The sequence below is a fragment of the Catharus ustulatus genome, chromosome 1, assembly GCF_009819885.2.
Source record: "Catharus ustulatus isolate bCatUst1 chromosome 1, bCatUst1.pri.v2, whole genome shotgun sequence".
In the NCBI taxonomy this organism is placed as follows: domain Eukaryota; kingdom Metazoa; phylum Chordata; class Aves; order Passeriformes; family Turdidae; genus Catharus; species Catharus ustulatus.
In genome coordinates this window covers 47317571-47330515 of record NC_046221.1, presented here as the reverse complement: position 1 = coordinate 47330515, position 12945 = coordinate 47317571, and the positions used below count along the sequence as shown (strand labels likewise).

Sequence of the window (12945 nt, the reverse complement as noted above, 5' to 3'; positions counted from 1 at the left end):
TGATTTTTAGTTTGATTAGATGGTGCTCTTCTGAACTCAAAGTTTCATTGATTGTTAATTAGGGAAGCTGTTATGTTGCTGGTTTTGTTGTACATTAATAATTTTAAATCTCCTTAAACTTCCTAAAACTTAAACATACCCGCTTTTTTGTTTTTGTGCATTCAACTAGGTGAGACTAGGTGGTATAATTAGAATGAGCCAGAGAGTTTTTTACTGGTTGCAGTGTGTAGTTGGGCTTGTTTATTTTTTAAAAAGTTTCTTTAACTTCTGGAACCTCAAACCAATGCCTCTCTTCAGGAGTATGGGAAAAGGTGAAGCAGTGCCAGAAGGCCCATGAGCCTACACAAATACATTTATCTGTTTCAATCTGCACAGTAACTTTAACTGTTGTGTAATAATCTTCCTAAAATACTTGAATTCTAGTGTTATTGCTATCAGTTATAAAATAAACTTGGTCCAGATTCAACCTTCTAGAACATGAGTGTTTTTAATTCCTGGCACTCCACACAGTAGCACATCGCCACTGGAGTCCTAGAGTGGGACTATAATCTCTATGTACCCAACTTCACAATGCCAAGAGTCATCCAAGGATAAAGTGTCTTATATAGTCTGCACAGTTCACATTTGTGTTTTGTTGTGCCTATTTGAGGCTCTTTGCTGGTGTGCTTTTGTTATATTTAGGAGGTTTTTGTAAAGAGAGCTACATGCTGCTATATAAGCTTGCATGTTTTGTTTCCCAAAATCCAGTGAAGCAGAAGCAGTTATCAGGTTCTGTGTTTGCTCTTGCAAAGCCAAATGTAGAAGTAGGAATTAGGATCTTGCCTTTGCCAATAATCAAGGCTTGTCTTTCAAGCATGTGCTTGAAAGGTTAACCTGCTAGACTGAAAATGCAGTATTAGTACATTCCTTATCTTTTCTGTAATTGAAGACATAAGAATCAACTCAAGTATATGTTTTAGTCTGAGTGTTTTGTAATAACCTAACCTGTAGTTGCAGTGGGCGATCTCACTGTTGAAATAAAGAGTCTACTTTGAGGGTGCTGCATATACCAGTGTATCTTCAATAACTGGAACTCATTTGATATGTTGTGATTCCCTCTCTGGTTTAGGGTTATGCATCATTGAATCCATTTTGAAGGGGGAGTCTTCAATCACCCTAATGTCCCCTAACTACCCACTGGGCTTTCCAGAAGATGAGCTCATGACGTGGCAGTTTGTTATTCCTTCCAACATGAGAGCAAGCATGTTCTTCCACAACTACAGCCTCTCCAACTGCGAAAGGAAGGAGGAGAGGGTGGAGTACTACATCCCTGGCTCCCCCAGCAACCCAGAGGTGTTCAAGCTGAGTGACAGCCAACCTGCCAATATTGCTGGCAGTTTCAATATGTCCCTGCAGGGCTGTGATCAGGATGCCCAGAACCCGGGCATTCTTCGTCTGCTCTTCCAAGTTGTTGTTCAGCACCCGCAGGTTGATGAGAGTAAGTACCTGCTGGCCCCTTTTGTTGCTTTTGCTTACAGATGTCTGGACTGAGCACCACAAGGGACAGAAACACTCTTTTTTGTTATTTTCCTTGAACTTTGGTTCCTCTGTGATTTTAAGGAGGTTGCCAAGCAACGCTGAGGCCTGTTTTATTGCCCAGGGTACCATTGGCCACCAATACGGCAAGGTGAGCAGCAATGCTGGAATTTGCAATTTACAATGGAGTATTTAGTGCTGCTTTATTTTTTACACTGTAACATAAATGGAAACCCTTTCCCTTTCCAGCACCTGAATCATGTAATTGAAAAATGCCTTTACCAGTTTTGCTTTCAGACATGAGACTCAACATTTTAAGGATCGTTCTTAAAGTGAACCCAGTTTTTTGTTCCCTATATGAGCAGTTGCACTTAACAAGGTGAAACACGCTGTCACAGTAGGTAGCAAGATCTGTGGCATTAACTGGTGAATTGAGAGATGTAAAATTGTCTCTGTATTGGTAATGGCATCAGTATGCATCTTCCTTTCTTCCTTCGAGTTTTATTTTGCTTCCTAGAGGAGGTTGAACATCAGCAAGTGTGAAGAAGTCACATTAAACACAAAAGTTGTCAGTAAGATATTCCACTAATAATATCTCCTACATATTTAGATGTTCTTTACATTTCTTTCCCTATACTGAGAAAATAATTTTTTTTTTTGTTTTCTAGCCCCAAATTCAGGTTGGTTTACCACAATGACTTGTAATACCAGAGCATTTCTCTAAAAACAGAAATAAAAGGCCTGTCTAGGTAATGAGCCATGGAGTTAGTGATGTAGCCTCTGACTTCGTAGCTCTGACCTCAGTTCAAGGTGGAGGCTAATAATCAAGGTGCACTCACTGCAGGAGAGCAGGTGGAGGCAAGTCCACACTTGACTACCACTATATCAGGAGCTACTTAGGGGCTTTCTAAGTAATTTTAGAGAGAATAAGGTTTGAATAGCTTGTGCCCTGAAGTCAGATACCCAGAAAGGATCTGTAGCAACTCACCCTTACAATTCTTTGTTCTTTGTCTGTCTAGCCTGGTTCTGTTTATGAACAGCAAATCCTCACAGAATTGTTAACAAATTTGTGTTTGCTTACATTTATTGTGTACTGCATCTTGGAAACCAGACAGAATGCAAACATTATATTCAGTTACAGTAATTTCACAAATACAAGCCGCACGGACTATAAGCCGCATCTCTGGGTGTTGGCAAACATTTTGTTCTTTGCCCACAAATAAACCGCACCTGAGTATAAGCCGCTCTGTCGTTCGCAGCGAGGACCCGCGTGCAACAGAGTTGCCAATTAGTAACCGCGGCATGGCGGGGTTTACTGGCTCGGCTCGGGCAGGCTTGGCCCGCTCGGGGCTGCCGACGGGGCCAGGTGGCCCAGCTTGGTGGGGACGCTCGGGGCCAGCCACCGCCTCTGGGCTCACTCGCCCTGGCCCAGCGCTGCCCCGTGGTGGCAGGCAGGGACGGAGCCCCCCCCACTCCCGCAGCGGCGGGTGGGGATGGAGCCTGCCTGCTCCTGCCGCGGCAGGCGGGGACAGGAGCCCCCCGCTTACCCCATGGGCTGCGGCAATGGCGGCACGGGGCCCCCGCCTCCTCCCCGAGCCACGACGATGGCGGCACGGGGCCCCCGCCTCCTCTCCGAGCCGCGACGATGGCGGCACAGGGCCCCCGCCTTCCCCCCGGGCCGCAGCGATGGCGGCACGGGGCCCCCCTGTCTCTCTCCCGGGCTGCAGCAGAGGAGGGAAGAAGAGAGCTCTCCCGCCTCTCTCCCCGCCCCCCGTGCTGCCTGCAGGGAGCCAGGCTCCACCCGCAGCGCAACAGAGTAACAGTTTGTAACAATCGTGAAATGCCGGCTTTTACTGGCAGGTGCTCGGCTCGGCACCCTGGCTGGCACTTCTGGGGTTGTAAATGTCAGAAAATTATTCACATATTAGCCGCTCCTGAGTATAAGCCGCATTTCCGGTGTGGGAGAAAAATTTTAGTCAAAATGGTGTGGCTTGTATTCGTGAAATTACTGTAATCAGCTTTATCTCTCTTCTTCTTTGGAAAGCAAAAAGAATTTTAATATATTTATGACCAGTAGACAAGCTGATAATCACATAAAAAATTAAACCACCTTGTCATTCAGTGAATGAAATGCAAGTAATAAACCACTTGGATTTAAGAGACAACAGTAGTTTCTCAAGGGATTTTATAGGATTTCATTATTGATTTTGTAGTTATATAAGTTCCATCAAAGATTCAAATTCAGCCCTCAGGTTGCCGTCTGCAACATTCCTCTTATTAAAAATGTGTTGGTATCTGCATATTCTCAAAGCTTCCCAAACATTTGGGTATTCCACAACTGTCTGTGGTGCTTGTCATTAAATAAGAAAATATAGCTCTTTCCATCACAATAACTTCTTGATCTAACTCTTCCAGTGTTTAACTGCTTCAGGAAAAAACATTATGAAAAATTACAACCTTACAGTAAGAGTCCTAGGTGATATGCTTGGTGGTGCCAATGACTTGGATAATTCCATTTGACCACTTGCCTTTTTGCCTGCCTGATTTCCCACACAGGAGAAAGCTATTTTATTCACCTTTTGTGTATGACTTTGAGATTGTAGCTAAACCTAAAACCAGAAAATTAAGAGTAGTAATAGAGTATGTGTGTGTGTGTGTGTATACTATTTTTCCCCACTGTCCTTTGTAGAATCATTGAATAGTTTGGGTTGGAAAGATCATCCAGTTCCAAAATCCCCTGCCATGGGCAGGGACACTTCCACTAGGCCAGCTTGTTTTCTTTGACATCAGAGAGAGCAGCATTGGCATCATTAACAGCACCAGGATGTTGCATGGATCCAAAATCTATCTTTCCTCATGACAGTCAATCTTTATGAACTACACTTGCATTTTTTTCTCTTTCCTTCTATTTTCTCCTTCCAGATATTCTAAGTATTTGCTGTAACAACTGCTCATATAATGGGGTGAAAAAAGGTGAAGGAAGTTCTGCTTCACACTGTGCTTCTTGCCTGTCATTGCTCTGGAATGATTTTCCTTGCAGATGTCACACATTTGGTCGACCTGAGCAAGGAGAAGAACATGACTGTGACACTACACCCTGAAGGGTGGCCCAGCCGCATCCCTCTCATGTCTGAACCCATATGCCTGATATGCAAAGATCCTCGCACCTGTGACCGTGTCTTGACTTTAACCTCTGGTGCTGTCTACAGAATCTCCTTTCTGTGCAAGGACTTGTCCCAGCTGAGGATCACGGCTGAAAAAGGCATAGGTATGACAAAAGTGGCTTAATGCTGTTTCTTAAGGAATGCTTTTGCATGCTTTTCCACAGGGGTCAGCCAAACCTGCTCCCTTGCTTTGGCTTTAAATGGATTGAGGTTGGAAACCAGGTTCTGGCCAGCTGGGAGGTGGGTGCAATGAATCTGGAGGTGACTTTGTTCAGTACATTATTCTACCTTTAAGAATAGAAACCGCGCAGCTGTTCCTGGAAGGGAAGAGGTACAAAGTCACCTAAGTCATTGCAAATTATGGAAACAGAGCCAGAGAGACATAAATCTGGCCATGAAAATGCAGGACCAAGGTTGCCATCATGAGTGCAAGTAGAAAAGAGATTTAAAGTATCTGTACTTTGACTACAGTAATTTCACGACCATAAGGCGCACCGGAGTGTAAGGTGCACCTCCGGAAGCCAGCATATTTTACAGCTTTGTACATTATATAAGGCGCACCGGACTATAAGGCGCACTTTTTTTTTTTTCCCCAGTGAGGAGCTGTGCTGTATGCAACAAAGTAACAAAATAGTAACGGAATCGTGCAATCACAGGGTTTATTGGCAGGTGCTCAAATTGCAAACATTTTTCACAGATTGGCGTCGCCTTTAAATGCAACCCCAGGCGCCCTCCCCGTGCCGGGGGCCTCGGCACTCCCGCCTGCCTGCAGTGCCGGCTGGCGAGGCACAGCTCAGGTTGCCTCGGGGCTGCCCATGGTCCGGGTTGACTTAGGGTGGCTGCGACTCGTACCGGGCCGGCAGCTCCCTCCCTCCCCGCGCAGCTTGCGCCGGGCCAGCAGCAGTGACTTCCTCCTTTCCCACGTGCTTAGCGCCGGTCCGGAGCTGGTGGCACCGGCGGCTCCCTCCCTGCCTCCCTGCGCAGTTAGCACGGGCCAGCAGCAGTGGCTTCCTCCTTCCCCGCACAATTCGTGCCGGGCAGGAGCCGGCTTCCTCCATCCCCGCGCGCTTAACGCCGGTCTGGAACTGCCGGCGGCAGCTCCCTCCCTGCCTCCCTGCGCAGCTTGCGCCGGCCAGCGGCAGTGGTGGCTTCCTCTGTTCCCATGCAATTCGTGCCAGGCTGGAGCCAGAAGCAGCGACTCCCTCCTTGCCTCCCCGTGTGGTTAGCGCCGGGCAGGAGCCGGCGGCTTCCTCCATCCCCGCGCGCTTAGCTCTGGTCCGGAGACAGCGGCGGCAGCTCCCTCCCTACCTCCCCACGCAGTTAGCACCGGCCAGAAGTGGCAGTGGCTTCCTCCATTCCCATGCAATTCGTGCCCAGCTGGAGACGGCGGCTACCTCCGTCCCCATGTGCTTAGCGCCGGTCCGGAGCCGGCGGCAGTGGCTCCCTCCCTGCCTCCCCACACAGTTAGCACTGGGCCAGCGGCGACAGCTTCCTCCGTCCCCGTGCGCTTAGCAACGGTCTGGAGCCCGCCGCGGCAGCTCCATCTGTGCCTCCCTGCGCGATTAGCGTCAGGCTGGAGTCGGCAGCTTCCTCCGTGCCCGTGCAATTTGCGCTGGGCAGGAACCGGCGGCTTCCTCTGTCCCTGCACGCTTAGCGCCGGTCCAGAGCCAGCAGCGGCAGCTCCCTCCCTGCCTCCCCGCGCAGTTAGCACCGGGCCAGCGGCGGCAACTCCCTCCTTCTCCACTTCTCCCCGGCCAGCGACTGCTGTGTCGCTTCTCCCCGCGTCCCCCCGGCCGACGGCCACGCTGCGTCCCTCCGGCCAGTGGCCACACGGCTTCTCCCCGCTCCTCCCCAGCTGGCGACTGCGCAGCATCCCCCGCCCGACAGCTGCGCCGCATCCCAGCGTCCCACCGCCCGGCGGCCACGCCGGTTCCCAGTTTCCCCCACCCAGCAGCTGTGGCTCCCGCGGTTCCCAGCTTCCCCCACGCGGCCGCAGCTCCTGGCTCAGCTCGCAGCTTGCACTTCTGGGTTAGCAAATTTCCAAACTTTGTCCATTATATAAGACACACTGGACTATAAGGCACACTTCCGGGTTTGGACCAAAATTTTAGTCAAAAGGGTGCACCTTATACTCGTGAAATTACTGTAGTCTGCAGCAGTGTCCCAGTCAGCATGTATATCTTGAGTGAGGGCCTTTGAATATGTTTGTTTGTTTCTTTGGTGTCCTGCACTTTTTAAGGAAAGCTGTTTAAATACAAAAACTACATGTTTGGATAAAGGTTCCTAAGAGAGGATATTTTCTTAGGTAAATGCTTATCTGGGTCTCTAATGCAAACCTGACAGTACTCTGCATGTGCCCACGTATTTCTTGTGCAAGAAATATCCAACCCTCAGGATTTTGTTTTTGTTTTTGCAGGCTGTATGGATATTCGTTGGTGTCAGAGGAAGATCTATTCCCTTTCAGTGCCCAAGGCTATTACCCGATTGTCAATTCGACTGCATAAGTTTATTTGGAAGCTCTTGGCTACTGATATGATCAATGTAGAAATTAAGTCTCCGTCCTTGAAACTTCAACATTCCACAGCGGGGAGGTGCAATGCGAGCTACCGTTACAGCATTGTTAGTGCCACCTCAGAGACAGAGCTGAATGTTGGTGAATTCTGTCCTGGTGGATCTATTGAAAAGATTCAGATGAGGAATAATATCACCATAGCCTTAAAAACATTTGGTAAAGGATTCATCAATGAGTCTCTCCCTCAGGATTTGAAAATGTCTTTTGTGCCACATATTAAAGGTAAGGTAGTAGATTTTATACTACTTTGTTGTACAGTGATAGAGCTCTCAATAGGCTTATTAAAGCACATATGGATAAACAGAAATTAAGAGTTCAATCCTATAGCAATGGTTCTAGGACTAGACTCTAGAATCAGTTTTATCTGAACCAGTGATGTGGTTTGTTTTGGGAAGAGAGAAGGAATTTTGTATTCCATATAGTGGATAGTTGATTGTAGCAAATTCTGCAGGTATGTCTGTGTTGTAATAACACTGATGTGGGACAGGACAATAATTGTCAAAACTAAGTTTTCTTTTCTTCTTTTCCTTTGCTATAGATGAGTGCACATTCACTGTGAGTCCAAATCCAAAAACTGAAGTTTGCTTGCAGGCTCCCAACTGGCCTTACGGTTTACCTCCTTCTGTTTCCATATCCTGGTTCATCATTGTGCCTAGCAAGCAAACTGCCCGCCTTGAGTTCTCCAAGGACCGCATGGGCGTTGCCTGTGAGACGGGCCGTGCCTTTGTCAACATAAAGGAAGAGACTCTGGGAGCAGAGGAGATCGTGTGCCGTGAGGATGAGCTCCTGCCCCAGCCCCGAAATATGCACCACAACTTCTGGGTGAATGTCTCTAACTGTAAACCTGTGGATAAGACACGACTGACCTTGCAGTTCCAGGTGACTTTTGCTGACAAGCCAGTAGGTGAGTCCTCTAAGGTCGTGGTAGTTTGTTTTCTGCTTATTTCCATGTTTTCCCTTGAGGTGACAGTAATGGATGATGGTCCAAGAAGGACCAGTGTCCGTTTGTAGGCAGTTTGCTGTTGGAAAAGTCTGTCCCTCAAAAATTTCTGAGAGTTTCATCTGGGTATTTCTAGGAGCTGGGGAGGAAGGAGAGGTTTTAATGTGATATGGTTTTTTGGGAGGTGGGAGGTGTGTTTCTTTTGTTGACACAAGAAATGACAAGGATTGAGGTAGTAAGTCTAGATTTTTAATTTTTTTAAAAATTAATTTAACTTTTTTAATTGGAGATAACAGACGGAATGTATAATAAGATCAAGTGATGCTTTTCCCTTCCAGGGTTACAGACCTAATGAGCAGCTTGGGATTTGATTATGCAAACTTATTCATCCAAGTAGTCCTCGCTTCATGTTACTGGTTCAATTAGTCTCAGTGTTCACATGAGCAAGAAATCTTCCCTAGGACAGGTCTGACCATTTAATGGAGATTGGGCCCTGACTGCTAGCAGAAAATCCTGGGTTCTTATCCTCTTTCATCTCCCTGAAACATAAACAGTTTAAAAAAAAAAAAAGATGAGGGGGCATTTTTAGGGTAGGCTTTGCTTATGTAAATTTGCTTCACATTTGCACTTTGTAATTTTTTTTTTAATCTATACTTCTTTTGAAACTTGCAAAACTTGCAACATTTTTCTTTTCTCATGCTTGGACTTCCCTAATAAATTTTATGACTCTTAGAAAACCCCAGGTCAGCACAACCTGTGTATTTCAGAGGAAAGCATGGTTGTGAGAGGAAACTGTCGAAATGCCACTATTTCTTCTTTTGAATTCTTCTCTGTTTCTTTCTGTGCTTTCATCTCTTCCTTGCCTTTTCAGACAGAGACATGTGAGGTGCTGCAGTTAAGTTTAGCAGAGCATGAGCTGTATCGAAAACTCTTAGAGGTTGGTGAGTTGGTTGGGGTTTTTGGTTGTGCTCCACTGCAAACAGCAGGAGTTTGTTGTTGCTTGGCCTCCAATCTCTTGGAAATGGCTTGTGTTGCCCTGTGGCAAGCATGGCTTAGGAACTCCTGCTCTGCCAGCAGCTGCTATGTTTAGAAGCTCTTAAAGGTGTTCAAACCCAGACAGATTCTAGGAGAAAGCTGGGTGTTCCTTCGTTTACTCAGTGTCCTTGTTCCTCGTCTGTTTGCAGACCTTGGAATCATACTTGGTGTGGTGGCTGGGGCTGGAGTTCTCACAGCGATTGGACTGACTGTGTACTGTGTTAAGAAGAAGTAAGTTTATAATTCAGCATGTGAAACTTAGCAAGAAGGCATTTTTGGGAGAGCTGCTGGGCCCTCTGTTTCATGTGTTGATATCCTTTGAACCAGGGTCTAAAGTACGAGGAAGGCAATGGTGCTGGAAGTAGTGTGACCCCAGGAAATGCTTCTTTACTCTAAACTGACTAAATTCAAGAGCAGAGCAGCATTCCTGGAGTCACATTACTTCAACTTGCAGAGCACTGTTTACCTTGGCTTTGAGTGCGGGCTCTTGGGTGTACTGTAAGTCAGGTGTTGGTTGGACCTCCTCAACAGTCCCTGCAACATGAAATTGCAATGAATGTGGCTGTTGCATGCTGACTCCACTCAAGTCTTTGTTTAAAGAAACTGTGAATTCACACAGATATACCAAGAACTTTCGTTCATCTGCACGGCCTCCAGCAACTTCTAGAGTTTGCACATCAAGTGGGAACAATTTTTTGTGAGATGAGCCTTTGGAGAGAGAAGTGACTTGCACAAAGCTTACATGCATGGCATTGCTCATATGAGCAGAGTTTGAAGTCACTGATAGCCTGGGCTTTCTGATACATATATGCTCAGTGCTGTCAAGGTGGTTGGGTCCTGAAGCTGTAGAACTGGATTGAATTTATGCAGTATGGTGACTAGTGCAGTTAGGGGCACATTTTCCTGGCACACAGGAAAGGCTTTACTAATACAGGCTTAAAAGTCTTCAGTGCACCCTTTATCCTTTCCCATTTAGGGACAGTCACTTAGGAAATCATAATTTAAAAAAATTCTTTTGACTTTCATTTTGACCCACTATCTTCAGTAACACAGCCTTGCTTTTGTGAGGATCTAATGGTCTCTGGGTCTTGTTAATGCCAGTGGATGTTGTGGGACTCTGTACAGTGCACAGCCAGAATCCCAGTGTTTGGGAGACCATTGGATTAATCTTACAAACCTCAGGGTCAGTAGAGCAGCAGTGGGTAATCAAATAGTGTGAAGTTCTTTTCTGCTCTGTTAAAAAAGAATGTCTAGTCTCAAGAGTTATTTCTCCCAAAACTGTGAGAAAAGCCTTTAGTCCAGGTAGGCTGCCTGACACTTTGTGATTGGGATGAGTGAACAGAAGCTGTTGTTACTGAGTTCCAGTGCACCAAACATGTTGTTTTTGACCTGTTAACAATTTCACCTCTGTAACAGGAAGAAGAAAACCCAGAATCCCATGGTGGGAGTGTACAATGCTAATGTGAATACCCAGATGCCTGGAAAAAAAGGCTTATTGGGAAAAGGGAGGCAAAACAATGAGTCTCATGTCTATGCTGTTATTGATGATGCTGTGGTCTATGGACACTTGCTGAAGGAGTCCAATGGCTCAGTTGCTCCAGAAGTCGATGTGTACCGGCCTTTTGATGGACCCATTGGTAGCTTGCCACCTTCTCCACCTCCATTCTCATTCAGAAAAGACATTAAGTGCTCTTCTAACACCGAAGAGGAACCTCCGTCCCTGATGGACACAGACCAAGACACTTACACATTTGCTCATCAGAAAGCAGGGCAGTCAGATGGAGCTGCAAATAAAAAGGCTAAGGGAGATACAAGTGTCCCCTTGCTGGAAAATAAGGAACAGGATGGTTTAGTGGAGTAATTTTATGCCAGGTACAGCAGTTCCCTGTGGAAACACAGGTATAAGGACAGTGGCCTAGGAGAAAAAAGTACTGAAGAGGAGCGTTATTTTTAAATATGTTTTTATCTTGTTTTGTTTCGTGTGTGTGTTTTTAGTTGTTTTTTCATCCTTTTTTTTTTTAAACTTCAGCTGTTGATAGCTTTCAGTTTTGAAGTGAACACCTAGCAAACTCAATACCAGTCAGGACTCTCCAGGACTGGTTGTGAAACAGGTGCCAAAGATGTGCTTCTGCTTTTTACTATAAGGGCATCAGGAAAGTTAATTCCTAACTACCATCTTAAAACTGGCCACTGATAGTAGGGAGAGTGTTATGTCCAGTATTTCCTTCTCTCACAAGCCATTACATGTCTGAGTGTTGGTTGGTGACTCTTAGAAGATGCAGACTGCATCACTATCTCAAGGCAGTTCCAGGTTGCACACGTCCATATTAGCAGGCAATCTGCTAATATCTGACCAAAGGTGGGGACACTGTCCTTTCCATCACTTGCAGCTTGAAAATCCATCAGATTTAGCATGCCAGTGACTGTGTGAGCGTAGTGGAAAGACCATGTATGCTGCCTGGAAGAGTTCTATGCCTGTGCGATCACTTGAGCTTGTGCTCTTCTCCTTCAGAAGATAAGTATGGGTTTTCTCTGATTTTTGATTGATGTTCTTATGCTTGGATTGCACCATATGAGCTTACGCCAAAGACTATTTTATTTTCTCTTTGACAAAAACAGTTTCAAAGTCTAAATCAGTTTGTTGTTCTATTCAGGTGCCTGTGACATTCACATTTTACTAATACCTTGCACTTTTGGTTCAAGTGAGAGTAAGGATTCAGTAAAGAAATAATGATGTGGTCATTCAGCTGTTTACCAGTGCTTTTCACTTCACCTTTAACTAAGGTTTAAAATACAGAGTAAAGAAAATTGTTTACAGCAGCTGGTGTCTGAAATGCAAAGAATAAATCCATAAGAAAAGCCTAGATTTCTAATTTTTATTTTTTTTTTTTTTTTTTTTTTTTTTTTGGTGTATCAGTCTGAATTTAGCAACCATGTTGTGGGGACTTGACTACTGGCAGAACTTAGGCTTCAGTTGTCTACTTGCCCCTGAAAGGTACCTCTGGAAATCAGGGTTCGTTTTAAGTGCTGTAGTTAGCATGCCCCTCAGTTTCTGTGCATTTGACAACACGAGGGCAGATTCCTTTGGGAAGGAAGTTGCCTTTTATATATACAGTAATTTCACGAATACAAGCCGCACCAATTTGACCAAAATTTTGGTGGAAACCCGGAAGTGCGGCTAATATTCCGGGGCGGCTAATCTATTAACAAAATTCTAAAAGCTGCCAACACGGAAGTGAGAGCCCGCGGCAGCCCCAAGCCAAGCTGGAGCCCGGCCGGCCCCGGCAGAGGTGGGAAAGCCTGGCAGAGGCGGGGCCAGCAGTGTCGGGGGCGGGCGGCAGAGCCTGAGCCAGCAGGGCGGGGGAGCCCGGGAGAACTGGGGCTAGCAGTGCAGGGGAGCATGGCAGAAGCAGGAAGGCCGGCGGGTGGGGCTGCCTGGCAGCGGGGGAAGCCCAGCATAATCGGGGCCAGCAGCGTGGGGGAGCCCGGCGGTGCGGGGGCCTGCAGTGCCGGCCAGGGCGAGGAAACGCGGCGGCGGTGCAGACGGGAGGGGGCGGCCGGCGAGCGTGGTGGCGGCGGCGGCAGCCCTGCCGGCGGCGCGAGCGAACGCGGCGCTCGCGAAAGCGCCGCCGCTCGCCGCGAGCGCGCCGCCGCGAACCGCGAACCGCGAGCCGCGAACCGCGAGCCGCGAGCCGCGAAAGCGCCGCCGTGAGCCGCGA

The 12945-nt window shown here is 46.9% G+C and overlaps 1 protein-coding gene across 1 annotated transcript in view; it reads left to right on the top strand.

The window, feature by feature from the left end:
- Positions 1–12332, top strand: part of CDCP1 (CUB domain containing protein 1) — a 29971-nt gene extending 17639 nt beyond the window's left edge. Inside the window, exons 4-9 of the mRNA XM_033060560.1 lie at positions 1109–1477; positions 4556–4783; positions 7096–7473; positions 7790–8155; positions 9376–9457; positions 10643–12332. Coding sequence (XP_032916451.1) covers positions 1109–1477; positions 4556–4783; positions 7096–7473; positions 7790–8155; positions 9376–9457; positions 10643–11087 — 1868 coding nt within the window. The 3' untranslated portion in view covers positions 11088–12332. The remainder of the gene's footprint in view (positions 1–1108; positions 1478–4555; positions 4784–7095; positions 7474–7789; positions 8156–9375; positions 9458–10642) is intronic.
- The last annotated feature ends 613 nt before the right edge of the window (positions 12333–12945 follow it).